This window comes from Salmo salar, chromosome 20 (genome assembly GCF_965601325.2).
Source record: "Salmo salar chromosome 20, fSalSal1, whole genome shotgun sequence".
NCBI classification, from domain to species: Eukaryota; Metazoa; Chordata; class Actinopteri; order Salmoniformes; family Salmonidae; genus Salmo; species Salmo salar.
Genome location: NC_138310.1, coordinates 43490774 through 43516850, shown reverse-complemented (window position 1 = coordinate 43516850; position 26077 = coordinate 43490774). Strand labels below are relative to the sequence as shown.

At 42.4% G+C, this 26077-nt stretch overlaps 2 protein-coding genes across 2 annotated transcripts in view; one reads left to right on the top strand and one right to left on the bottom strand.

The window, feature by feature from the left end:
- Nucleotides 1-30: 30 nt before the first annotated feature.
- LOC145862370 (uncharacterized) lies at nt 31-11847 on the top strand. Its single transcript, XM_082966084.1, has 3 exons — nt 31-526; nt 5427-6843; nt 11829-11847. Exons 2-3 carry the CDS (start codon nt 5516-5518, stop codon nt 11845-11847), a joined length of 1347 nt encoding a protein of 448 aa, XP_082822210.1. The 5' UTR covers nt 31-526; nt 5427-5515.
- A 1462-nt stretch (nt 11848-13309) lies between these two features.
- Nucleotides 13310-26077, bottom strand: part of mmp23bb (matrix metallopeptidase 23bb) — a 36569-nt gene continuing 23801 nt past the window's right edge. Inside the window, exons 5-8 of the mRNA XM_014161951.3 lie at nt 17866-18030; nt 17411-17521; nt 16645-16771; nt 13310-16253 (exon numbers count right to left, since the gene is read on the bottom strand). Of these exons, the coding sequence (XP_014017426.3) occupies nt 16061-16253; nt 16645-16771; nt 17411-17521; nt 17866-18030 (596 nt within the window). The 3' untranslated portion in view covers nt 13310-16060. The remainder of the gene's footprint in view (nt 16254-16644; nt 16772-17410; nt 17522-17865; nt 18031-26077) is intronic.

The window sequence follows — 26077 nt, the reverse complement described above, 5'->3', positions numbered from 1 at the left end:
CCAACTCTTTTTTTTTGTTTACCTCTTTTTCTCCCCAATTGGTAGTTACAGTCTTGTCCCACCACTGCAACTCCCATACGGACTCGGGAGAGGGAAAGGTCGAGACACAACCCACCTAACCCGGAAGCCAGCCGCACCAATGCGTCAGAGGAAACACCATACACCTGGCAACTGTGTCAGCATGCATTGCACCCAGCCTGCCGCAGGAGTGCCTTAGACCACTGTGCCACTCGGGAGGCCAAATATAATCAACTTTGAAAGCAAAGGCTTGGTTAGGGGTTTCATCTGGGCAGGACTTGCATATGCCATTGTGGCTTTGCTGCATTGGGTTTAGTCGACTTCATATAATGTATGCAAATGCATGTGTAACGGTCAGCTTCTCCCTTCGTCGCACCCACACAGCGGACACAAGGCATCTCCTCCACTTCTGACATCATCACCCGTATCATTCGCGACTACGATGTGTATGTACACAGAAACCTGCAGAAGCTACACCGCCAAAGAGCTCAACATCAGCTTTATCAATGTGAGTTTTTCACCCTTTCTAGCAATGCCAGTCAACTCCACACGGATGTATAGATTTTAGACCATAGAAATGGATATCCAAATAATGTCTTGAAAAACAAAAACCCCACGTAAGCTTGCATTCTAAAACAAGTGTAGAAAAATGCACTCTAGAAAAGGCAGGCGACCGACCTTGACCTTAGTTCTATTTTTCAGTTGCAGTGCATCAAACTTGCATTACTTCAACTGTATTCATAGTTGGAGGCAAACCTACATCACAGAAGGTAGCCTAGCTGTTAAGAGAGGTAAGCAAGTAACCAGAGGGTTGCCAGTTCCAAATTCCCTGTTCTGCGGGAAGTGAGCTGAAAACCCGGGGGTTGCTGAAATCAAATCCTTGATGCCACTGCCTATGGAACGCTGTTTGGGTCTTTGCGTGTCAAAAAATATGCACGTCAAATAAACTTTTAATTTGACACGTCAAATAACAAAATTCTATGGAACACCGTTTGGCTCTTTGCGTGTCAAAAAGATACACGTCAAACAATAATATTTGACAAATCAAATAAGCTTTTAATTTGACACGTCAAATAACACAATTCTATTATAGAATGTTGTGTGTGTGCTCAATTTGCACGTGCAAGCCAAGCGCCACCAAACGAGCAGGATCAACAAAGTGTGCAAATATTTTTGATACAGATGTTATTAGCAACTTCTGGAGTCGCTAGCTAGCTTTAGCTTGGTACCTAGATAGCACCAATACAACCAGCCTGAAAACAATGACCAGTAGAAACTGCAGTCATTTTCAATATTCTTAGCAATGATTTAGGAATCATTGTGAGTAAGTATTCGCTAGGTAGCCACTTGTTGTTCGCCTATTGAAATTGAACTATAGTTCTTTTTTTTTTAAATGGCTAGCCAGCTACTTAACCCTGTTTCCCTAAGCTAACCTTATAAACAACCACCTAGCTTCATCTGGCTAGTGAGGCTTGACCGGACCTGGTATGTGTTGTGAAGCTAGCCACAATAGTGGAATTTGCGTTTTGCCTTCAAAATAAAAGGTCCTTGTTGAAAGTGACGCAATTGGTGGAATCATGCCATATTTAGACTAGATAATGTTAACTCTTAAGGGTCGGCCCCTTTTTCTCGCCTAAAATGACATACCCAAATCTAACTGCCTGTAGCTCAGGCCCTGAAGCAAGGATATGCATATTCTTGGTACCATTTGAAAGGAAACACTTTGAGGTTTGTGGAAATGTGAAAGGAATGTAGGATAATATAATAAGTTAGATCTGGTAAAAGATAATACAAAGAAAAAAACATGCAGGTTTTTTTTGTACCATCATCTTTGAAATGCAAGAGAAAGGCCTTGATGTATTATTCCAGCCCAGGTGCAATTTAGATGTTGGCCACTAGATGGCAGCAGTGTATGTGCATCGTTTTAGACTGATCCAATGAACCATTGCATTTCTGTTCAAAATGTTGTATCAAGACTGCCTAAATGTGCCTAATTTGTTTATTAATAACTTTTCATGTTCAAAACTGTGCATTCTCCTCAAACAATAGCATGGTATTATTTCACTGTAATAGCAACTGTAAATTGGACAGTGCAGTTAGCTTAAATTATTGTTAATCTTTCTGACAATATCAGATATGTCTATGTCCTGGGAAACGTTCTTGTTACTTACAACCTCATGCTAATCACATTAGCCTACGTTAGCTCAAACATCCCGCAGGGGACCCACCAATCCTGAAGAAGTTTTAAATAGGGTTGGATTGGGGATCAATGAAATGGGGTATCAGTCTACTCAGTACCCAAGTACTTTTTTCCCATAGTCCCATAGAGTTCTCAGAATCCAAAACATACATGTTGCATTGTTTTTCCTATGGAATAGTGTTCAATACACGTAGTTGGTTGACTGGTACAATAAATGTGGCTCAATTCACAGTGGAGTCCCGCAATAAGAGCTACGACACTCTGGGTGTTCTCTGGGTATCACTGAGTAGACTGATACCCCATGTCATTGATCCACAATTCATAGGTAAGGCTGTATGTGCAGTGAAATAAGTATGACCCCAATGCTATTCTAAAGTCTAATACTTTGTGTGATTTCAACATAATTTTGTCTAATTAACTAGCTATTGTCTTTTGTTGATTTTATATAACAATATTCTAACCTCGTTTTAGCATGATTTGTTCAATTATGGCATAATTCCACTATTTGTATCCATTTGCATCTGTCAATGACATTCTTTTATTTTGAAGGCTAACCGCAAATTCCACTATTGCGACTAATCCTTATTGTGGCTAGCTTCACATAGATGGGTCCGACCACCGTTAATCAAATAAGAACTGTTTTATAAATGAAGGGTATTTTAGATGCTTACACCTAGCTAGATAGTTAGCTGGCTAACTATAGCTACTGAAACAGATGTCGTTTTGCTGTTTTTTGGGAAGGCCATTGTTTGCATCCATCAGCTAGCTAGCTAGCTTTTTTTTAATGACCAGCACTGTCCAGAGTTTGGGGAAGGGCAGGTGCGCGAGACAAAACTTTTCCAGCGTCGTATGAGCATACGTATCGATGAATCGTTATGACATGAAATACGAGGAATAGTGTAATAACTACGTAAAATGTTAATTTTATTTTTTTTAAATTCAAAATACAGATCAACAATTTACATTGTTACATCATACAAAACAGAACGCAGGTATTAACGAAAAAATACTAAAACATACAAAAAATATCAAGTAATATAAAAGTAAACAATTCTAGTGCAATTGTAATCACTCTGAAAAAATCTTATTATAATGATTCAGGAAAATGTTATTCTTGTTGTTATTCACTAGGGTTAATGTTTTAATAAAATAGTTAAATTCAATCAAAACAATGTGTAATTTTGGTATAGAATTTTGGAATTTTTGTTTGTGTAAAGTATTTGGCCACAAGAATAAAAAAAATCACAATCATTTCAATGGTCTTGTTATCATTGCAATAGTAACATATTATATCCTTCATGTCAAAAACATGGGTAGTGTTCATAATGCTAAATAAGTATTTTGCAAGGTTTTCCCAAAATTCATGACACTAATTTACATTCAAAGAACAAGTGAGACAGATTCTCGCCTTCTTTTTCACAGAAAACGCAGATATCATCAATAGCCACAAATTTGGATATCATAGAATTACATGGATATATCTTATGTAAAATTTTAAAGTGCACTTCCTTAACTTTGTTTGGTATACAATATTTGTAAGGCCTTAACCATGCATTCTTCCAGACAATGTCAGGAATAAGGATGTTCCAGAAAATAATTCCTCTCAGTGTAAGTTGGTTTTGTGAATGAAGAATTTGTCTTATATATTTATTACAACAAGATTTCTCAAGTAAGCCCACGCCTTCCAATCTGAGTTCTGGATAAACTTTGTGATCATTACCAAAGCTAAAATGAGTTTTCATTAGTGTAGTTAGACCACTGGGAACGGCTTTGATCACAGAAATAAACTCTTTGAAAGGTATTGGAAACTCTTTCAATGTTATAAATTGTTCATATGTGAGAATATTACCCTTTTTGTCGAAAACATCAAGAACAAAGTCAATATTCCTCTCATGCCAGTTGGGGTAGAACAATTACTTATTCCTTACAGTTATGTCTGAATTATTCCACAAAAGAGCTTTATGTGGGGGAAAATTGTGCAGGAAACATATTTTCTAGGCCATTAGAGCTTGTTGGCGAAACCTAGCCAATTTAGCGGGTAATCTTTCAGCAATATAATTACATTTCAGTAAAAATTGAAGACCTCCCAACTTATTAAACACATTATTTGGAATGAAATACCATATTGAATCATTATTGATCAAACATCTTTTGTTGTTTTATTTATGTCAACAAATTCCAACACTTCCGGACCACCTTCAGCTCTTTTATTAGAAAGGACTGACTTTTTTAGTTTGTGAGACATATTTTTCCAGATGAAGTCAAGAAAGGTCTTATTGATCTCTTTACAAGTAGCAGAATTTACAAATATAGATAATGAGGGGTACACAAAACGAGACAGTCCCTCTGCCTTGGACAGAAGTACTCTCCCAAGTATATCCCGTGTGGCTCAGTTGGTAGAGCATGGTGTTTGCAACGCCAGGGTTGTGGGTTCAATTCCCACAGGGGACCAGTACTGTATGAAATGTATGCACTCAGTACTGTAAGTAGCTCTGGATAAGAGTGTCTGCTAAATGACTTAAATGTAAGTATAGAAAGATCACTTTGTAGCCAATTATTAAATATATTTTTGGTTTTCTTAATTTTAGGAGAGAAATTCATGTTGTCTGACTAAGTGGTTTTTTGACAGATGTATTCCTAAATATTTAACACAGTCCTTTACATGAATATTTTATATTTCTTCATCATCAGAGTCAAATAAACATAAGATTTCAAATGTAGAAACATTCCGTTTTAATCCTGATGCAATAGAGAATGCAGTGATAGCATTAAGGGCGACCTGTTTTTTTTAAGAAAAGAGTAGTATCATCAGCCAGTTGGGAAATGTTGATTTCTTTGTTAAAAATGGTTAAGCCTGTAACGCCCTGGCCATAGAGAGGGTTTTTTTGTTCTTTATTTTGGTTAGGCCAGGGTGTTACATTGGGTGGGCGTTCTATGTTCCTTTTTCTATGTTTTGGTATTTCTTTGTTTTGGGCCGTGTGTGGCTCCCAATCAGGCACAGCTGAAGCTCGTTGGTGCTGATTGGGAGTCACACATAAGGAGCATGTTTTTCCTTTGGGTTTTGTGGGTAATTGTTTCTGTTTAGAGTATTTTCCTAACAGGACTGTTTGCTGTCGTTTTTGTTCATTTTGTAGTGTTCTCTTGTTTTTTTGTATTAAAATTCTAATGATGAACACATCCTCTGCTGCAACTTGGTTCCCTCTTACAGACAGCCGTTACAGAATTACCCACCGAAAACGGACCAAGCAGCAGAGGAAGGAGAGGCACCAGGAGAAGGACTCATGGACTTTGGAGAAGATGGAGAGGATCGTTCAGGATTCCTGGAGATGGGAGGAATTACTGGACGAAGGTGAACCATGGGCTCAAGCTGGGGAGTATCGCCGCCCGCAGTGGGAGATCGAGGCGGCGAGAGCTGAGAGGCGCTGGTACGAGGCAAGGGAGCGCAACGGACACGGGAGAGGGCCCCACAATTTTTTTGGGGGGGGGGACACGGGGAGATTGGCAGAGTCAGGTGGTAGACCTAAGCCAACTCCCCGTGCTTACCGGAAGCAGCGTGGTACTGGTAAGACACCGTGTTATGCTGTGGAGCGCACGGTGTCCCCAGTGCGCGTTCAAAGCCCGGTGCGCTACATACCAGCCCCCCGCAAGTGCCATGCGAGTGCAGGCATCGAGCCAGGGCGGATGGTGCCAGCTCAGCGCGTCTGGTCTCCAGTGCGCCTCCTCGGTCCAGGTTATCCTGCGCCGGCGTTGCGCACTGTGTCTCCAGAGCGCTGGGAGGGTCCAGTTCGCCCAATGCCTGCTCTCCGCCCGTGCCGGGCCAAAGTGGGCATTCAGCCTGGAGTGTGGGTAAAGAGTGTCCGTACCAGAACTCCAGTGCTCCCCCACAGCCCGGTTTATCCTGTGCCTCCTCCTCGGACCAGGCCTCCAGTGGGTCTCCCCATCCTGGTCCATCCTGTGCCACCTCCCAGGACCAGGCCTCCAGTGGGTCTCCCCATCCTGGTCCATCCTGTGCCACCTCCCAGGACTAGGCCTCCAGTGGGTCTCCCCATCCTGGTCCGTCCTGTGCCACCTCCCAGGACTAGGCCTCCAGTGGGTCTCACCTGTCCAGAGCTGCCCGCCAGTCAACAGTCGTCAGAGCTGCCCGCCAGTCAACAGTCGTCAGAGCTGCCCGCCAGTCAACAGTCGCCAGAGAGGTCAGACTGCGCTGAACTGCCGGAGTGGCCAGACTGCGCTGAACTGCCGGAGTGGCCAGACTGCGCTGAACTGCCGGAGTGGCCAGACTGCGCTGAACTGCCGGAGTGGCCAGACTGCGCTGAACTGCCAGAGTGGCCAGACTGCCCTGAACTGCCAGAGTGGCCAGGGACGCCCGCCAGCCCGGTGAGTCCTGTGCCTACGCCTAGGGCCAGGCCTCTGTCATGTCTCCCCAGCCTGGTGAGTCCTGTGCCTGTGCCCAGGGCCAGGCATCCATGTCTCCCCAGCCTGGTGAGTCCTGTGCCCAGGGCCAGGCATCCATGTCTCCCCAGCCTGGTGAATCCTGGGTCAGTGCCGTCGGAGCCGCCAGGGACGCCCGCCAGCCGGGCGCCGCCAGGGACGCCCGCCAGGGTCGCCCGCCAGGGTCGCCCAGGGTCGCCCGCCAGCCGGGCGCAACCATCGCCGCCCGCCAGCCGGGCGCAACCAGGGTCGCCCGCCAGCCGGGCGCAGCCATCGCCGCCCGCCAGCCGGGCGCAGTCAGCGTCACCCACCAGACCTTCGGCGCGGCCAGGTGCGCCACCTAAGAGGGCGACGTCAAGGGTGGAGCAGAGGCCACGTCCCGCACCTGAGCCGCCGCCGTAAGAAGGCCCACCCGGACCCTCCCCTTCAGAGTCAGGTTTTGCGGCCGGAGTCCGCACCTTTGGGGGGGGGGGTACTGTAACGCCCTGGCCATAGAGGGGTTTTTTGTTCTTTATTTTGGTTAGGCCAGGGTGTTACATTGGGTGGGCGTTCTATGTTCCTTTTTCTATGTTTTGGTATTTCTTTGTTTTGGGCCGTGTGTGGCTCCCAATCAGGCACAGCTGAAGCTCGTTGGTGCTGATTGGGAGTCACACATAAGGAGCATGTTTTTCCTTTGGGTTTTGTGGGTAATTGTTTCTGTTTAGAGTATTTTCCTAACAGGACTGTTTGCTGTCGTTTTTGTTCATTTTGTAGTGTTCTCTTGTTTTTTTGTATTAAAATTCTAATGAACACATCCTCTGCTGCACCTTGGTTCCCTCTTACAGACAGCCGTTACAAAGCCATACATATTTGCATTATTCAGAATATCTAGAGATAGAAGTTCCACAACCAAAATGTATAAAAATGGCGAAATTGGACATCCCTGTCGTACACTTCTGTTGATACTGAATCTTTTGGAAGTATTAAGGTTTAGTAACACAGAACTATTTATATCTTTGTAAAACATGCAAATGACTTTGATAAAACTTTCACTGAATCCAAAAAGTTTAAGTGACCTACAGAGAAATTCATGTTCAATTGTGTCAAAGGCTTTACAGAAGTCCAAAAATAAGACAACCACACCTGAGTCAATTGCATCTGAATAATCTATAAGGTCCAAGATTAAACGAATGTTAGAGCTTATGTGACGGCCCTTCATAAATCCTGTTTGAGACTCATTTATAATGGTAGCAGTTCCTTTCTTTAATCTTTTGGCAGAAACCAGAGCAATCAATTTGTAATCAATATTTAATAAAGTAATTGGTCTCCAATTGTCAATGACAGAGGGGTCTTTATCGGGCTTCGGAATCAATTAAATAGAGGTCCTGTTTCATAGTGGAGACCATTTCCACACTTTTGATGCAATCTTGAAACATATTAAAAATCGGGTCTTCTAGTAACTCCCAAAACTGTCTATATAATTACGTAAAATGTATGAACGCGTGAAATTATTATGTGATGTGCAGTCACATTTAGGTCCTGATTGGTCAACAAGCTTATTTGACACATCAAATTGTGTTTGACGTGTATCCGGCGATCACGAGTCATGAAGGCAGTCAAATTCCACGTGACCTTTTAGTCACAGTAATTACACGGAACCCAAACTAGCTGCGCGCGTGCGTCATCGTGCATAAATGCATTTTTTCCCCCCACACCAAACACGATCACGACACGCAGGTTAAAATATCAAAACAAACTCTGAACCAATTATATTAATTTGGAGAGGTCTAAAAGCATTAAACATTTATGTCAATTTAGCTAGATAGCTTGCACTTGCTAGCTAATTTGTCCTATTTAGCTAGCTTGCTGTTGCTAACTAATTTGTCCTGGGACATAAACATTGAGTTGTTATTTTACCTGAATTGCACAAGGTCCTCTACTCCGCCAATTAATCTACACATAAAACGGTCAACCGAATCATTTCTAGTCATCTCTCCTCCTTCCAGGCTTTTTCTTCTCTTGACTTTATATTGTGATTGGCAACTTTCATAAATTAGGTGCATTACCGGCACTGACCTCGTTCGTCTTTCAGTCACCCACATGGGTATAACCAATGAGGAGATGGCACGTGGGTAGCTGCTTCTATAAACCAATGAGGAGATGGGAGAAGCAGGACTTGCAGCGCTATCTGTGTCAGAAATAGAACTGACTTCTATTTTAGCCCTTGGCAATGCAGACGCTCGTTTGCACGCGCGAGCAGTGTGGGTGCAATAATTGAATAACATGTATGTCTACATTTATTTTGCAATGTGCGCGAGCGGTGTAGTCAGCCTGTTAGGCTTCTCCAAGCTCTGATGCTGCTGATGGTCATTAATAGCCTACCAAACTTGTTAACTGCCTGGGACTAAGCACTCTATTGTCCCTCTAATCACTCTGACATCAATGCAATGCAAATGTAATCAAAAATCGAATCAAACACTTCATGAGAGCACATGAGCTCATGTTGCGCAACATTTCAATAGGCTATGCAATTGTGTGAAAAAAACATAGTGATGGCCTCTACTAAAAAATGGAGGCTCCCATCAGCTTTCTATGGGCTAGGCCTACAATATTTATTTCTCAACTTTCCTAATATTAAGCACATTGCTTATCTATACAGCAGGAGTATAGCCTACCTGGCTTGCATGAAAATGAACCATGGGAAAAGCATCCTCCATTCGCTATTTAAGTGCATAGATGACGTCTTTTTTTCCCGCTGCCCCTGTTCCAAGACAGGTGCATGATAATGGTCCATTTTAAATCAAAACGAATATCACACATATATTATTTAGTATATGTAAAGACAAGATTTAATCAAGAATAGTCTGATGGGTGACAGTATTAGCCTATCACTTGTGAATGATATATTATCACTTGTGAATGATGCCCAGCATAAGGTTTGTATCACAACTAAAGTGTCCAAATAACTTCTTAAAATTAAGCACATTAATCCACTTTACAAAGGGTGTAGAGCCTAACTGGCATACATAAGCAGTGTGCTTCAAATTTGGGGAAGATCATTTTCACCATAAAAAATGCACCTTTATAATAAAAGCATTACATGCATAATCGTATTTGCGGCCACTTTTGAGAATGGTGTTTTCCCACTAATGGAACATTCGCACTTGTAGCCTACTGCCATGTGTGCATTGCTGCGCTTATAATGTGCAGGAATAGCCTAATAGTTTAGCAACATTTTAATTTGGAATCTATCGCATCCCACAACTGTCCCAGACTATGTTTGGAATATGTATTTCTCGCACAGAATAGAATAGGTCAACTTTTGTACTATGGGGGATAATAGATTGACACAGGCTAGTGCTTTTGCTGTTTGTTAGGCCTACTCATCTTGTTGGCTGACAAAAAGTAAATGTGGACAGTTCCTACAATATCTGCAATATGCACCTCGGAATTGGATAAGGATGCACGCAGTCGCGTCCCCGATGTGTCTGTCTTCACTTGTAGCCTGTCAGAACGATCCAATCACGTGATGGAGAGCCAAGTGAGTGAGAGGTGTGGACTTTTTTAGAGTGCATTATGGCCACACAAAGGGGATGCTGCCGTAAAATTTTAGGCATTATCAAGTGCTTGTCAAATTGTGAATGAGAGACTGTGTGCAGCCTGTGCAAAAAAGCAAAGCCTTTCAAGCAACCTCAAGCAAATCATCATTAGAGTCGCATCATGCAGCCTTACAATGTATTAAATCTTCAAAACATATAGCTCAACGTTTTTAGAACAACTAAAGTTACATTAATAACTCTAAATTAAGCATACAGGAGTACCTATTTCTTTATTAACCGCTCAACACAGAATAGCCACATGTGCGCACTCCCTCAAATCGTTTGGAGAAAATATATTTTCTCTTTTATTCAGCTTTGTTCAATTGTATTCTTCATACTATGAAATAATGCAACAGAATTCTAAGCAAATCTTGTCTGCTAAATGAACTAGTGTAGCCTAAAGCCATTTGGTATAGCCAGATCAGGACCTAACATAAGGACAACTCAGAGTATGCTATTCTGTTCTTCTGAAATAGCCTACATTTTCTTCATATCATGTTACTTTAGACCTGTCTAAAATAAATAATGCATTTATTGTGAAGGTGTAGGCTATATTACATGGATTTATTGTGATGGTGTAGGCTATATATCATGGATTTATTAGACTTTTTAAAATGTACATGTTCCAAAGGTCTGCATCAGAGGTTGTAGGCTATGTATGGAAGCCAGAAGATGCTAAGTGTGTATATGTTAATTAACGTTCAATTACTGTGAGACCGACAGTTATTTGCTTGACAATCACCGGCTGACGAAATTTGGTGGCCGCCACAGCATTAACCATAACCCTGGTATAAATGCTCACATGGAATTGAGTATTCACATGCCCTTGTATTAGGCTGCAATGTTCCGTTTTTTCCTATCCCCCTCACCGTGGCATTACTAGTTCTCTTTGCCAGCCTTTGTGTCAATCAGGCCTTTGCCAGAGAGGTTTGAACAAGTGATAACCGGTACTTTCTGTAAATAAGAACTTTCCACTTTCCCATTGACTTCAGTCTGAATCTTCCTTATGGGAGTAACATGAAGTAATTGTTTGTTAGTCTGGATTTTTTTACTTCTCTGGTGAAAGCATAGCTCACATGGATATAGCACGACAATGGGTAAGCAGCTATTGAGTCTAGTAGGGGTTATTCATCGTACTGGAGTGTACCTGTCTATATAAGGTCCCTCTTTCCTATTCCAGTCTAATATTAGGCGGCACCTCATACCAGCTGCCTGCCTCTTTATCCTCCCTCCCCTCGTAGATGCATTCTCTACAACAACTTGGCTACAAAGATCTTGCAGAATTCCTAATACCCCCTTAGCCCCCTACCACCCCTTAGGGCCTAGGCACTCCTGCAGCTCTGAAAGGATGGGATAGGTTTTGCGTTCTGGCTGGGTGGCATTTTCACCATGTTGGATACACCTATTCAGGCCTTTTAGGCCTAGGATACACTAAGGTTGTACAATGCATTTCAGTTAACAGTTGTGATGCAATGGATATTTTAGTAACTAAAAGGTTTACGGTATTGTTGTTTGGGAGCGGTTGTGTAAATATTTTGGTGTAGACAAATGCATAAAAATACCTGTTTTATCACAACTGTTGTGTTATATGCGTGTCACAGGCCCAAGATCAGCGTCTAGGGGCAACTTCACCATACTCCGTTCCACTTAACCTCCCTACACTGTAACTGTAATTGTGTTGATAGAGGACATTTGACTTCATTGGTCACCTGATTAGTCGCCAAGTTGAGTTGTTTTATCCTCTTATTTTTTTCACATCACATGATCCACCTGTTATTGACTTTATTTAATACAGTGCATTCGGGAAATATTCAGACCCCTTCCCTTTTTCCATATTTTGTTACTTTACAGCCAGATTCTAAAATGGATGAAATTACTTTTTCCCTCATCAATCTTCACACAATATCCCATAACGAAAAAATGAAAACAGGTTTTTGGACATGTTTGCCAATGTATTAAACATTTTTAAAAACATAAGTATTAAGACCCTTTACTATGAGACTCTAAATTGAGCTCAGGTGCATCCTGTTTCCATGGATCTGTGGTAAATTCAATTGATTTGACATGATTTGGAAAGGCACACTGTCTATATAAGGTCCCACAGTTGACAGTGCATGTCAGAGCAAAAACCAAGCCATGAAGTCGAAGGAATTGTCTGTAGAGCTCCGAGACAGGATGGTGTCGAGGCACAGATCTGGGGAAGGGTACCAAAACATGTCTGCAGCACAGAAGGTCCCCAAGAACACAGTGGCCTCCATTATTCTTAAATGGAGGAAGTTTGGAACCACCAACTTTGGAACCTAGAGCTGGCCGCCTGGCCAAACTGAGTAATTGGTGGAGAAGGGCTTTGGTCAGGGAGGTGACCAAGAACCCGATGGTCACTCTGACAGAGCTCTAGTTTCTCTGTGGAGATGGGAGAACCTTCCAGAAGGACAACCCTCTCTGCAGCACTCCACCAATCAGGCCTTTATGGTAGAGTGGCCAGACGGAAACCACTCCTCATTAAAAGATACATGACAGCCCGCTTGGAATTTGCCAAAAGGCACCTAAAGGACTCTCAGACCATGAGAAACAAGATTATCTGGTTTGATGAAACCAAGATTGAACTCTTTGGCCTGAATGCCAACCGTCACGTCTGGAGGAAACCTGGCACCATCCCTATGTTGAAGCATGGTGGTGGCAGTATCATGCTGTGGGGATGTTTTTCAGTGGCAGGGACTGAGAGACTAGTCAGGATCGAGGGAAAGATGAACGGAGCAAAGTACAGAGAGATCCTTGACGTACAATACACCCATACACATGGATTTTGTACTGTATATATGTGGTAGTGGTGGGGTAGGGGCCTGAGGGCACACAGTCTGTGAATGTATTGTAATGTTTTTTAAATTGTATAAACTGCCTTAATTTGGCTGGACCCCAGGAAGAGTAGCTGCTGCCTTGATGCTCCATAATAAATACAAATACAAATCTTGTTTTTATTTTAGCTTTTCAATGGCAAAGGAAATGTCGTTCTTGTCATACTGTTAACCTGTTGACTACAATCACTTGTAACAGGACAAAAATGTTAAAGAAAATACTAAACTTTGAAGTAAAATCACTTTAATATACAATGGTCTATGTTTGGCAATGTGTTGTTGCACATTTCTAAAGTGGTGTTGGTAAATATACATTTCTGGCAACCATTCCTTGTTACACAGGAGTGAAAATATCTGAATTCTCATATTTTTCTACAATATATAACAAACAATTTAACATGGTACAAAAACATCATAGGCAATAGTATTCACTTCAATTGCACAGTTTTCACATGTTGCGTTAAATATAAAAATGAATAACATTGTCATTTTATTTTCACTGATCTGCACATCCTACACCACATCTTCAAAGTGAGAGACAAAATATAGAAACGTTCGAAAATGAATTTCTGCTTGAATGCATACATATTCACCCCCTTTGCTGTGGCAAACCTAAATCCATTCAAAATTGCAGTAATGTCCTTTAACAAGTCACTAAATAAATGTAATGGAGTCCATCTCTTTGTGCAACAACATTTGTTAATGTTATTTCAGAATAAATACCCATCGTTGTAAGGTCCCTCAGGTGGTTAATAGATTTCAAGCAAATATTTAACCTCAAAGCTACCCTGGAGCTTTCAGAACATCCATTAATAGATTTATAGGCAGGTACAGATCAGAAGAGGGTCCTTTAAGCATGGTCAAGTTAATAATTAAGCTGTGAATGATTTATCACACATACGAAACAAAGATCTGTCCATATATCCTAACTGAGCTGCCGGAGAGGAAGGTAATGCAATGTCACCGCGAGGCCAAGGTGATTGTGAAATAGCTAGAGTTCCTTGGCTCAGATGGGGAAAAAAAGATAAACAACATTGCAGTCACTCCACAATACTAGCAGGGTCAAAATAAAAATGGTGCAAAGCCCAGGTAAAACATATTCAGTCTGTTGAACGCCTGGAAAAGAGTTTCACATTTCACCAGGACAATAACCCAGAATAAGACCAATGTTTACATACACCTTAGCCAATTACATTTAAACTCAGTTTTTCACAATTCCTGACATTTAATCCCAGTAACAATTCCCTGTTTTAGGTCAGTTAGGATCACCACTTTATTTTAAGAATGTGAAATGTCAGAATAATAGCAGAGAGAATGATTTATTTCAGCTTTTATTTCTTTCATCACATTCCCAGTGGGTCAGAAGTTTACATACACTCAATTAGTATTTTAGAGCATTGCCTTTAAATTGTTGAACTTGGGTCAAACGTTTCGGGTAGCCTTCCACAAGCTTCCCACAATAAGTTGGGTGAATTTTGGCCCCTTCCTCCTGACAGAGCTGGTGTAACTGAGTCAAGTTTGTAGGCCTCCTTGCACGCACAAGCTTTTTCAGTTCTGCCCACAAATGTTCTATGGGATTGAGGTCAGGGCTTTGTGATGGCCACTCCAATACCTTGACTTTGTTGTCCTTAAGCCATTTTGCCACAACTTTGGAAGTATGCTTGGGGTCATTGTCCATTTGGAAGACCCATTTGCAACCAAGCTTTAACTTCTTGACTGATGTCTTGAGATGTTGCTTCAATATATCCACATAATTTTCCTACCTCATGATGCCATCTATTTTGTGAAGTGTGCCAGTCCCTATTGCAGCGAAGCACCCCCACAACATGATGCTGCCACCCCCATGCTTCACGGTTGGGATGGTGTTCTTTGGCTTGCAAGCCTCCCCCTTTTTCCTCCAAACATAACGATGGTCATTATGGCCAAACATTTCTATTTTTGTTTCATCAGACCAGCGGACAGTTCTCCAAAAATTACGATCTTTGTCCCCATGTGCAGTCGCAAACCGTAGTCTGGCTTTTTTATGGTGGTTTTGGAGCAGTGGCTTCTTCCTTGCTGTGCGGCCTTTCAGGTTATGACGATATAGGACTCATTTTACTGTGGATATAGATACTTTTGTACCTGTTTCCTCCAGCATCTTCACAAGGTCCTTTGCTGTTGTTCTGGGATTGATTTGCACTTTTCGCACCAAAGTACGTTCATCTCTAGGAGACGGAACGTGTCTCCCTCCTGAGCGGTATGACGGCTGCGTGGTAGGCCTTGAAATACATCCACAGGTACACCTCCAATTGACTCAAATTATGTCAATTAACCCATCAGAATCTTCTAAAGACATGATTTTCTGGAATTATCCAAGCTGTTTAAAGGCACAGTCAACTTAGTGTACATAAACGTCTGACCCACTGGAATTGTGATACAGTGAATTATAAGTGAAATAATCTGTCTGTAAACAATTGTTGGAAAAAATACTTGTGTCATGCACAAAGTAGATGTACTAACCGACTTGCCAAAACTATAGTTTGTTAACATAGTTTGTTTCCATTGGTCAATTATCTGTTGATTCTAAGGTTAAACTTAAGGTTTTCTGTTTTCTGTGGGGGTTTTTTATTTTAGGGAAAGGGGGATACCTAGTCAGTTGTACAACTGAATGCCTTCAACTGAAATGTGTCTTCCGCATTTAACCCAACCCCTCTGAATCAGAGCTCACAACCCCTGATTGAATAAGGTCCAATATGTGGCAGTCTTGGCTGATTTTAATTATCAGGTTAATATTTGTAAGCAGGAAGCCGTCATGCTGTGTATGATGATGTCAAATTGCTGAGTTCACTTTTAATATTATAATTGTTGCCACCTGTATTCCAATGCGGCTAGCGGAGAGGCACATGTGGCACAGCTGTGGGTTCGTCCTCTTTTCCTCCATGCCTCATACTTTCCTTCCAAGCTCTCATTCTTCCCTTCCCTCACTCACTCCGTTCAGCTCAACTGTTGGAGGGCTGTTCAGGCTTCAGCCGGATGGCCCAGGAGTTTGCAGAGACCACATTGCCGCTACGATGGACGCGACAGGTGTAAGTGCCCTCGTTAAACTCGTTGGCGACGATGCGGAGGTCACGGCCCTTCATGATGATGTAGCCGGGGATAGAGATCAGGAGCTGTTCTCCATCCTTGTACCAGCTGGAGCAAGGTCAAAGGTCATACCAGGGACCAGCACGGGAAGAGAGGAATCAATCATTGAAATGTTATGTACATACGTCCAACAACCTTTGCCAGAAACATAGTCACAGTAAAATAAGAAATACTCCCATAAAAAGACCTGACAGAGCAATTGGAGAATCTGACCATTAATTATGGTATATAGTGGTCTGAGATTTGGACAAGCCGTCTGCCCTGCCTCTGGATCACTTGTATTGTGTACCGTCTAGCACTCTCTCTCTCTCTCTCTCTCTCTCTCTCTCTCTCTCTCTCTCTCTCTCTCTCTCTCTCTCTCTCTCTCTCTCTCTCTCTCTCGTCCAATAAACACCAAAAATATGATTTGTACATTACTGTATTTAGACTATTCTCTCACCTGACTTTGGGAGGCGATCTAGGATTCTTCGTCCCACACCGGAAGCCCACAACCTTTCCACGAGGAACCATCTTGACCTTGACGTTGGCAGGCAGTGGAGTTGGCGTGGTAATGGCCTCAAGAGGCTCTACAGGAAGTGAGTGAAATACCAGGACAGTCATGATACTTCCCCCACAAGATAGGCCTAATATTCTTCTGTGGGTTTTTCTCAGTTCATCTGTCCCCAATTCCTCGCATCCTATTTCCTTTCCTCCATCTCAAAACAAACCGGAGAAGAAGGTCTGAGGGGAGAGACCTTGGACGTTCTCCTCCAATATGGTTGAGAAAGAGGAGAGAAGATATGATGCGAGGAATTGTGTAAAGATGAGTCTATTTGGGGATAAAACATATGCCACAGAAGTGATATCAGTACAGTAGGACAAGGGAGGACACAGAACACAGAGTTGGGCAAGCTAAAGCCTGAATGTTGGCAACATAACACAAGGTTTAAGCATTTTAGTTATCCGTTTCGCAACTGTCATCCAAATCTTCTTACAAATCCAGGCAGGTCCAAAATCAAATCTGTCAAAACCAGGATAGATCCACATTTAACTATTGAGTCCTGATCCATTTGCTGGCATAAGACAGTCCTAAAAGCATGCTGTTAATAGGATACCATGTAGATACATGGAGAATGCAACTTTACATTCAATTTAAAATCCAACTGGTGAACTGCAGTGTAGTTAAATTAATGTACAATCAAGAGTGGACAATATGCCTGTCTGACCATAGCAGAGGTCACATCGTCGGGCACAGTGTTTCTTCATGAAACTCTTCCTCCTTTCGCAGAAGCCAAGGCGAGCCCATGGATCACACACACGCTTCTTGTCTGTGCATCCTGGAATACAACACATATATAGACATTTGTGGTTGCTCTTAGTGTTTTCTTTGTGTTATGTCTTATACCTGTGTAATAAAGCTGTAATTACTTGTGTATCAACAACATTGTATTAACACATTACATAGTACTGTAGTATTTCTATTGTTATTGTTGTAATTGCACAATGAGTTGAGCGGGAATTGGGGGAATAGAGAATATGTTAGTACAATGTTAAGACAATGTTAATACAATGTTAGAAATTACATCATTACAATACATGTATGAAATGTATATATATAAAGTCTTAATTTATCCTCGCACACAAACAAAAAAACATATGATTGATCTGAGTGTTCCTTCACCATAGAGGCGCTGGATTCCCCAGATGTCGTCCTGGGCAATGTTCCTCTGGCCCGTGTAGGTGGCATTGGGGTGCATCAGGGCCTGGGGGTCACGGGAGTGCCACAGCCCCAGGGCGTGCCCGATCTCATGAGCCGCCACCTGTACCAGGTCATTCAACCATACACCTGGGGAAGGGAATAGGCACAATTACGCAGGTACACAACTTATATCAAAGGACAAGGGGGATTGGGATCCCTCGATAGAATACGTAGAGTCATTATAGACGTGATCATTGTTGAGGAAAAATAAAGATTCTAGAATGGTGTGTTGGTATACACAGGTAACTGCCCCAAAAAAAGGAAACACGAGTAAATGAGAGATACAAAGTATATTGAAAGCAGGTGCTTTCACACAGGTGTGGTTTTCAGAGTTAATTAAGCTATTAATGTCCCATCATGCTTAGGGTCATGTATAAAAATGCCGTGTTGCCCATTATTATGAGTACCATGGGTAGAACAGGAGATCTCAGAGAATTTGAAAGAGGGGTCTCAAAGAAGCATAGGGGGTTAAAAGGGTGTGTGTGTGTGTGTGTTGTGTGTGTGTGTGTGGTGTTTCTCGTGGAAGAATGTTGTCGAAACCCTCCAATAGAGTTCCAGACACTTGTGGAAATTATGCCAGAGGCATCATGCCCATAGGTGGCACAGGTGCCCGTGCCACCTCAGATTTGTCCTGTTAAAAAATATACATATACACTATATATACAAAGGTATGTGGACACACCTTCAAATTAGTGGATTCGGCTATTTCAGCCACACCCATTGCTGACAGGTGTATATAATCGAGCACACAGCCATGCAATCTCCATAGACAAACCTTGACTTTCAATGTGGCACCGTCATAGAATGCCATCTTTCCAACAAGTCAGTTCGTAAAATTTTTGCCCTGCTAGAGCTGCCCCGGTCAACTGTAAGTGCTGTAAAATGTGAAGTGGAAACATATTGGAGCAACAACGGCTCAGTGGCGAAGTGGTAGGCCACACAAGGTCACAGAACGGGACCGCCAAGTGCTGAAGCACGTAGCGTGTAAAAATCGTCTGACCTCGGTTGCAACACTGACTAACGCGTTCCAAACTGCCTCTGGAAGCAACGTAAGCACAATAACTGTTTGTCTGGAGCTTCATGAATTGGGTTTCCATGGTCGAGCAGCTGCACACAAGCCTAAGATCATCATGCGCAATGCCAAGTCTTGGCTGGAGAGGTGTAAAGTTCCCCGCCATTGGACTCAGTGGAAACACGTTCTCTGGAGTGATGAATCTAGCTTCACCATCTGGCAGTCCGACGGACGAATCTGGGTTTGACGGATGCATAGTGCCAACTGTAAAGTTTGGTGGAGGAGGAATAATGAAATTCTAGAGGATTCTGTGCTTCCAGCTTTGTGGCAACAGTTTGGGGAAGGCCTTTTCCTGTTTCAGCATGACAATGCGCCTGTGCACAAAGTGAGGTCCATACAGAAATGGTTTGTCGAGATCGGTGTGGAAGAACTTGACTGGCCTGCACAGAGGCCTGACCTCAACCTCATCAAACACATTGGGGATGAATTGGAATGCCGACTGCGAGCCAGGCCTAATCACACAACATCAGTGCCCGACCTCATGTTCTTGTGGCTGAATGGAAGCAAGTCCCCGCAGAAATGTTCCAACATCCCATGGAAAGCCTTCCCAGAAGAGTGGAGGCTGTTATAGCAGCAAAGGGGGGACCAACTCCATATTAATACCCATGACTTTGGAATGAAATGTTCGACGAGCAGGTGTCCACATACTTTTTGTCATGTGGAGCATATAGTGCCTTCAGAAAGTATTCACATCCCTTGACATTTTCCACATTTGGTTGTGTTACAGCCTGCATTTAAAATGGATTCAATTGAGATTTTATGTCACTGATCTACACACAATACCCTATAATGTCAAAGTGGAATTATGTTTTTAGAAAGGTTTACAAATTATTTAAAAATGAAAAGCTTAAATGTCTTGAGTTAATAAGTATTCAACCCTTTTGTTATGGCAAGCCTAAATAAATTCAGCAGTGAAAATGTGCTTAACAAGTCACATAATAAGTTGCATAGACTCAATCTGTATGTAATAATACAGTTTAACATGATTTTTAAATGACTACCCCATTTCTGTACCCCACAGGGGTGGCCGGGGGTGGTTAGAGCGTTGGGCCAATAACCGAAAGGTTGCTGGATCAAATCCCTGAGCTGAAAAGGTAAAAATCTGTCGTTCTGCCCCTGAATGAGGCAGTTAACCCATTGTTCCCCGGTAAGCAGTCATTTTAAATAAGAATCTGTTCTTAACTGACTTGCCTAGTTAAATAAATGTACAAAAATACAGTTGAAGTCGGGAAATGTACATATATCTCAGCCAAATATAATTAAACTCAGTTTTTCACAATTCCTTACATTTAATCCCAGTAAAAATTCCCTGTCTTAAGTCAGTTAGGATCACCACATTATTTTAAGAATGTGAAATGTCAGAATAATAGTAGAGAGAATGATTTATTTCAGCTTTTATTTCTTCCATCACATTCCCAGTATGTCAGAAGTATACATACACTCAATTAGTATTTGGTAGCATTGCTTTTAAATTGTTTAACTGGGTCAAACGTTTCGGGTAGCCTTCCACAAGCTTCCCACAATAAGTTTGGTGAATTTTGGCCCCTTCCTCCTGACAGAGCTGGTGTAACTGAGTCAAGTTTGTAGGCCTCCTTTCATGCACACGCTTTTTCAGTTCTGCCCACAAATGTTCTATGGGATTGAGTTCAGGGCTTTGTGATGGCCACTCCAATACGTTGACTTTGTTGTCCTTAAGCCATTTTGCCACAACTTTGGAAGTATGCTTGGGATCATTGTCCATTTGGAAGACCCATTTGCGACCAAGCTTTAACTTCCTGCCTAATGTCTTGAGATGTTGCTTCAATATATCCACATAATTTTCCTACCTCATGATGCCATCTATTTTGTGAAGTGCGCCAGTCCCTCTTGCAGCGAAGCACCCCCACAACATGATGCTGCCACCCCCGTGCTTCACGGTTGGGATGGTGTTATTCGGCTTGCAAGGCTCCCCCTTTTTCCTCCAAACATAACGATGGTCTTTATGGACATTTTTGTTTCATCAGACCAGAGTACAATTTCCACAAATGTCTTGTTAACGAACTAGTTTTTGCAAGTTGGTTAGGACATGACACAACTCATTATTACAACAATTGTTTACAGACTGATTACTTCACTTCTAATTCACTGTGTCATAATTCCAGTGGGTCAAAAGTTTACATACACTAAGTAGACTAGGGAGTGTTTTAGGATAAAAATTAACGTAATAGAGCCATGCACAGACAAAATCCTAGAGGAAAACCTGGTTCAATCTGCTTTCCAATAGACACTGGGAGGTGAATTCACCTTTCAACAAGACATTTACCTAAAACACAAGGCCAAATAAATACTGAAGTTGCTTACCAAGAAGACGATGAATGTTCCTAAGTAGCGTAGTTACAGTTTTTAATTAAATCGGCTTGAAAATCTATGGAAAGACTTGAAAATGTCTGTCTAGCAATGATCAACAACCAACTTGAAAGCGCTTGAATAATTATTTAAAGAATAATCGGCAAATATTGTACAATCCAGTTGTGCAAGGCTTTTAGAGACTTACCCAAAAAGACTCACAACTGTAATCGCTGCCAAAGGTGATTTTAACATTTATTGACCCAGGGCGTTTTATACATATCTAATCAAGATATTGTATTTTCCATTAATGTAGCTAATAGTAGTACTAGCCTCTCTACACTGGCTTCCTGTTAAGGCTAGGGCTGATTTCAAGGTTTTACTGATAACCTACAAAGCATTACACAGGCTTGCTCCTAGCTATCTTTCCGATTTGGTCCTGCTGTACGTACGCTGCGGTCACAAGACGCAGGCCTCCTTATTGTCCCTAGAATGTCTAAGCAAACAGCTGGAGGCAGGGCTTTCTGCTATAGAGCTCCATTTTTATGGAATGGTCTGCCTATCCATGTGAGAGACGCAGACTCGGTCTCAACCTTTAAGTCTTTACTGAAGACTCATCTCTTTAGTAGGTCCTATGATTGAGTGTAGTCTGGGCCAGGGGTGCAAGGTGAACGGCAAGGCAATGGAGTGACAAACCACCCTTGCTGTCTCTGCCTGGCCGGTTCCCCTCTCTCCACTGGGATTCTCTGCCTCTGACCCTGTTTTTCAGGGGCTGAGTCACTGGCTTACTGGTGCTCTTCCATGCCGTCCCTAGGAGGGGTGCGTCACTTAAGTGGGTTGAGTCACTGACGTGATCTTCCTGTCCGGTTTTTCACCCCTTCGAGCTTGTGTGGTGGAGGAGATCTTCGTGGGCTATAAGCCTTGTCTCATGGTAGTAAGTTAGTGGTCTGTTGATATCCCTCTAGTGGTGTGGGAGCTGTGCTTTGGCAAAGTGGGTGGTGTTATATCCTGCCTGGTTGGCCCTGTCAGGGGGTATCGTCGGACGGGGCCACAGTGTCCCCCGACCCCCCCGTCTCAGCCTCCAGTATCTATGCTGCAATAGTCTATGTGCCGGAGGCTAGAATCAGTCTGTTATTTCTGGTGTAATTATCCTGTCTTATCTGGTGTCCTGTGTGAATGTAAGTATGCTCCCCCTAATTCTCTCTCTCTCCCTCCCCTCCCAGAGGACATGAGCCCTAGGACCATGCCTCAGGACTACCTGGCCTGATGACTCCTGGATGGCCCCAGTCCACCTGGTTGTGCTGCTGCACCAGTTTCAACTATTCTGCCTGCGGCTATGGAATCCTGACCTGTTTACCAGACGTGCTACCTTGTCCCAGACCTGCTGTTTTCAACTCTCTCTCTCTCTACCGCACCTGCTGTCTCAACCTCTGAATGCTTGGCTATGAAAAGCCAACTGACCTTTACTCCTGAGGTACTAACCTGTTGCACCCTTTACAACCACTGTGATTATTATTTGACGCTGCTGGTCATCTATGAACATTTGAACATCTTGAAGAACAATCTGGCCTTAATGGCCATGTACTCTTATAATCTCCATCCGGCACAGCCAGAAGAGGACTGGCCCACCCCTGAGAGCCTGCTTCCTCTCTAGGTTTCTTCATAGGTTCCTGCCTTTCTAGGGAGTTCTTCCTAGCCACTGTACTTCTATATCTGCATTGCTTGCTGTTTGGGGTTTTAGACTGGGTTTCTGTACAGCACTTTGTGACATCTGCTGATGTAAAAAGGGCTTTATAAATACATTTGATTGATTGACTAATAAAATATATATTTGGGAGGAAAAAAATCCACTTTGCTGAGAAAGAATGACAATTAAATCCATTTTAATCCCACTTTGTTACACAATAAAACGTTGAAAAAGTCAAGGTGTGTGAATACTTTATGAAGGCAATGTACAGTGAGGGAAAAACTATTTGATCCCCTGCTGATTTTGTACATTTGCTCACTGACAAAGAAATGATCAGTCTATAGTTTTAATGGTAGGTTTATTTGAACAGTGAGAGACAGAATAACAACAAAAACATCCAGAAAAACGCATGTCAAAAATGTTAGAAATTGATTTGCATTTTAATGAGGGAAATAAGTATTTGACCCCTCTGCAAAACATGACTTAGTACTTGCTGGCAAAACCCTTGTTGGCAATCACAGAGGTCAGACGTTTCTTGTAGTTGGCCACCAGGTTTGCACACATCTCAGGAGTGATTTTGTCCCACTCCTCTTTTCAGATCTTCTCCAAGTCATTAAGGTTTCGAGGCTGACGTTAGGCAACTCAAACCTTAAATTACCTCCACAGATTTCTATGGGATTAAGGTCTGGAGACTGGCTAGGCCACTCCAGGACCTTAATGTGTTTCTTCTTGAGCCACTCCTTTGTTGCCTTGGCCGTGTGTTTTGGGTCATTGTCATGCTGGATAACCCATCCACGACCCATTTTCAATGCCCTGGCTGAGGGAAGGAGGTTCTCACCCAAGATTTGACGGTACATGGCCCCGTCCATCGTCCCTTTGATGCGGTGAAGTTGTCCTGTCCCCTTAGCAGAAAAACACCTCCAAAGCATAATGTTTCCACCTCCATGTTTGACGGTGGGGATGGGGTTTTTGGGGTCATAGGCAGCATTCCTCCTCCTCCAAACACGGCGAGTTGAGTTGATGCCAAAGAGCTCCATTTTGGTCTTATCTGACCACAACACTTTCACCCAGTTGTCCTCTGAGTCATTCAGATGTTCATTGGAAACTTCAGCCAGGCATGTATATGTGCTTTCTTGAGCAGGGGGACCTTGCGGGCGCTGCAGGATTTCAGTCCTTCACGGCGTAGTGTGTTACCAATTGTTTTCTTGGTGACTATGGTCCCAGCTGCCTTGAGATCATTGACAAGATCCTCCCGTGTAGTTCTGGGCTGATTCCTCACCGTTCTCATGATCATTGCAACTCCACGAGGTGAGATCTTGCATGGAGCCCCAGGCCGAGGGAGATTGACAGTTCTTTTGTGTTTCTTCCATTTGCGAATAATCGCACCAACTGTTGTCACCTTCTCACCAAGCTGCTTGGCGATGGTCTTGTTGCCCATTCCAGCCTTGTGTAGGTCTACAATCTTATCCCTGACATCCTTGGAGAGCTCTTTGGTCTTGGCCATGGTGGAGAGTTTGCAATCTGATTGATTGATTGCTTTTGTGGACAGGTGTCTTTTATACAGGTAACAAACTGAGATTAGGAGCACTCCCTTTAAGAGTGTGCTCCTAATCTCAGCTCGTTACCTATATAAAAGACACCTGGGAGCCAGAAATCTTTCTGATTGAGAGGGGGTCAAATACTTATTTCCCTCATTAAAATGCAAATCAATTTATAACATTTTTTACATGCATTTTTCTGGATTTTTTTGTTGTTATTCTGTCTCTCACTGTTCAAATAAACCTACCATTAAAATTATAGACTGATCATTTCTTTGTCAGTGGGCAAACGTACAAAATCAGCAGGGGATCAAATACTTTTTTCCTTCACTGTATATACTGTATATATTTCATTTTTTGTTGTTGTTTGTTTCTCTGTAATACTACTAGCCACCTAGCACTCTTATGAAGTTGGCTTCAGCTAGCCCAGATAAGTTCCCAAACTCATAACTAGCTACCAAGAAACCATTTCAGGCTATCAATCAAGTTAAAGTAGCTAGCTTGTCTAACTATCTTAGCTGGCATGCCTGCAGGCAAGGTTGGAGGACTAGAAAAGCAAACAACTACTAAATGTACTAAGTAAGACTCACATGCCTTTCAATCTTTTACCCAGATTTTTGCAGAGAAGCATATTTAATTGCTTTAAAAAAAATAGCCACCAGTCAGGAGGATACAGACGGCTCAAGAGGTATGCTTAGATATGCAGAAAAATAAACATGTTTTTTTTTTTACATAGAATTAATCATAATGATTATGGCTCTCGATTGCAGGAAAAAGCTGTTTTAGGTGTTTGAAAAATTCTAAATTGTCCAACTTAAGGACGGTGGGCCTAGCCCCCCTACGTACCACCCCCAGACATCCTCACATACTTTGTGCCCCCTCAGATTTTTTGGGTGCATGATGCCCCTGATCTATGCCCAGGTGCATTGAAGCTGCCAAGGTGCATTGGAGCTGCTCAACGCCCTATTGAGACACTTTATGTTGGTGTTTCCTTTATTTTTGCAGTTACCTGTATATGCAGGTGTTATTGTATGATACAATACATTTGTTTGATGTATCTATGTGCTGTATGTTTTTTGTTTTTGTTTGTTTGTTGTTTGTTTTTGTTATTTGCTGTGCTTATAAAATGGAATTACTGAATGTCACATGACTTATTGAATGTTGTGAAAACCAATAAATACAATTTTCCGCCCACAAAAAACCCAAGGGGGATAACGGAAGTATGTTCGATTTACAGTAGCTTGTCTGCGGGCAGAGTCAGCACAAAGTGCAACCTCTTCGCGCCCATCTAACACACACAATATCAAGTGCAACTCTGGTTGTAAACTGGTTTTCTGGTTGAGGATACGTCAAGCAGATTGTTAGCAACTGGTCTCTGTTACAACCAGGTAAACAGTTTTTTTTTCAAGACAACATCAAGTTTACATCTGATAAAAGCATCTAAAAAGATGTCATCAACGTCAATCGATTCCTTTAAAATCCATGGGTGGGGGAAAGTGAATGAGTACACTT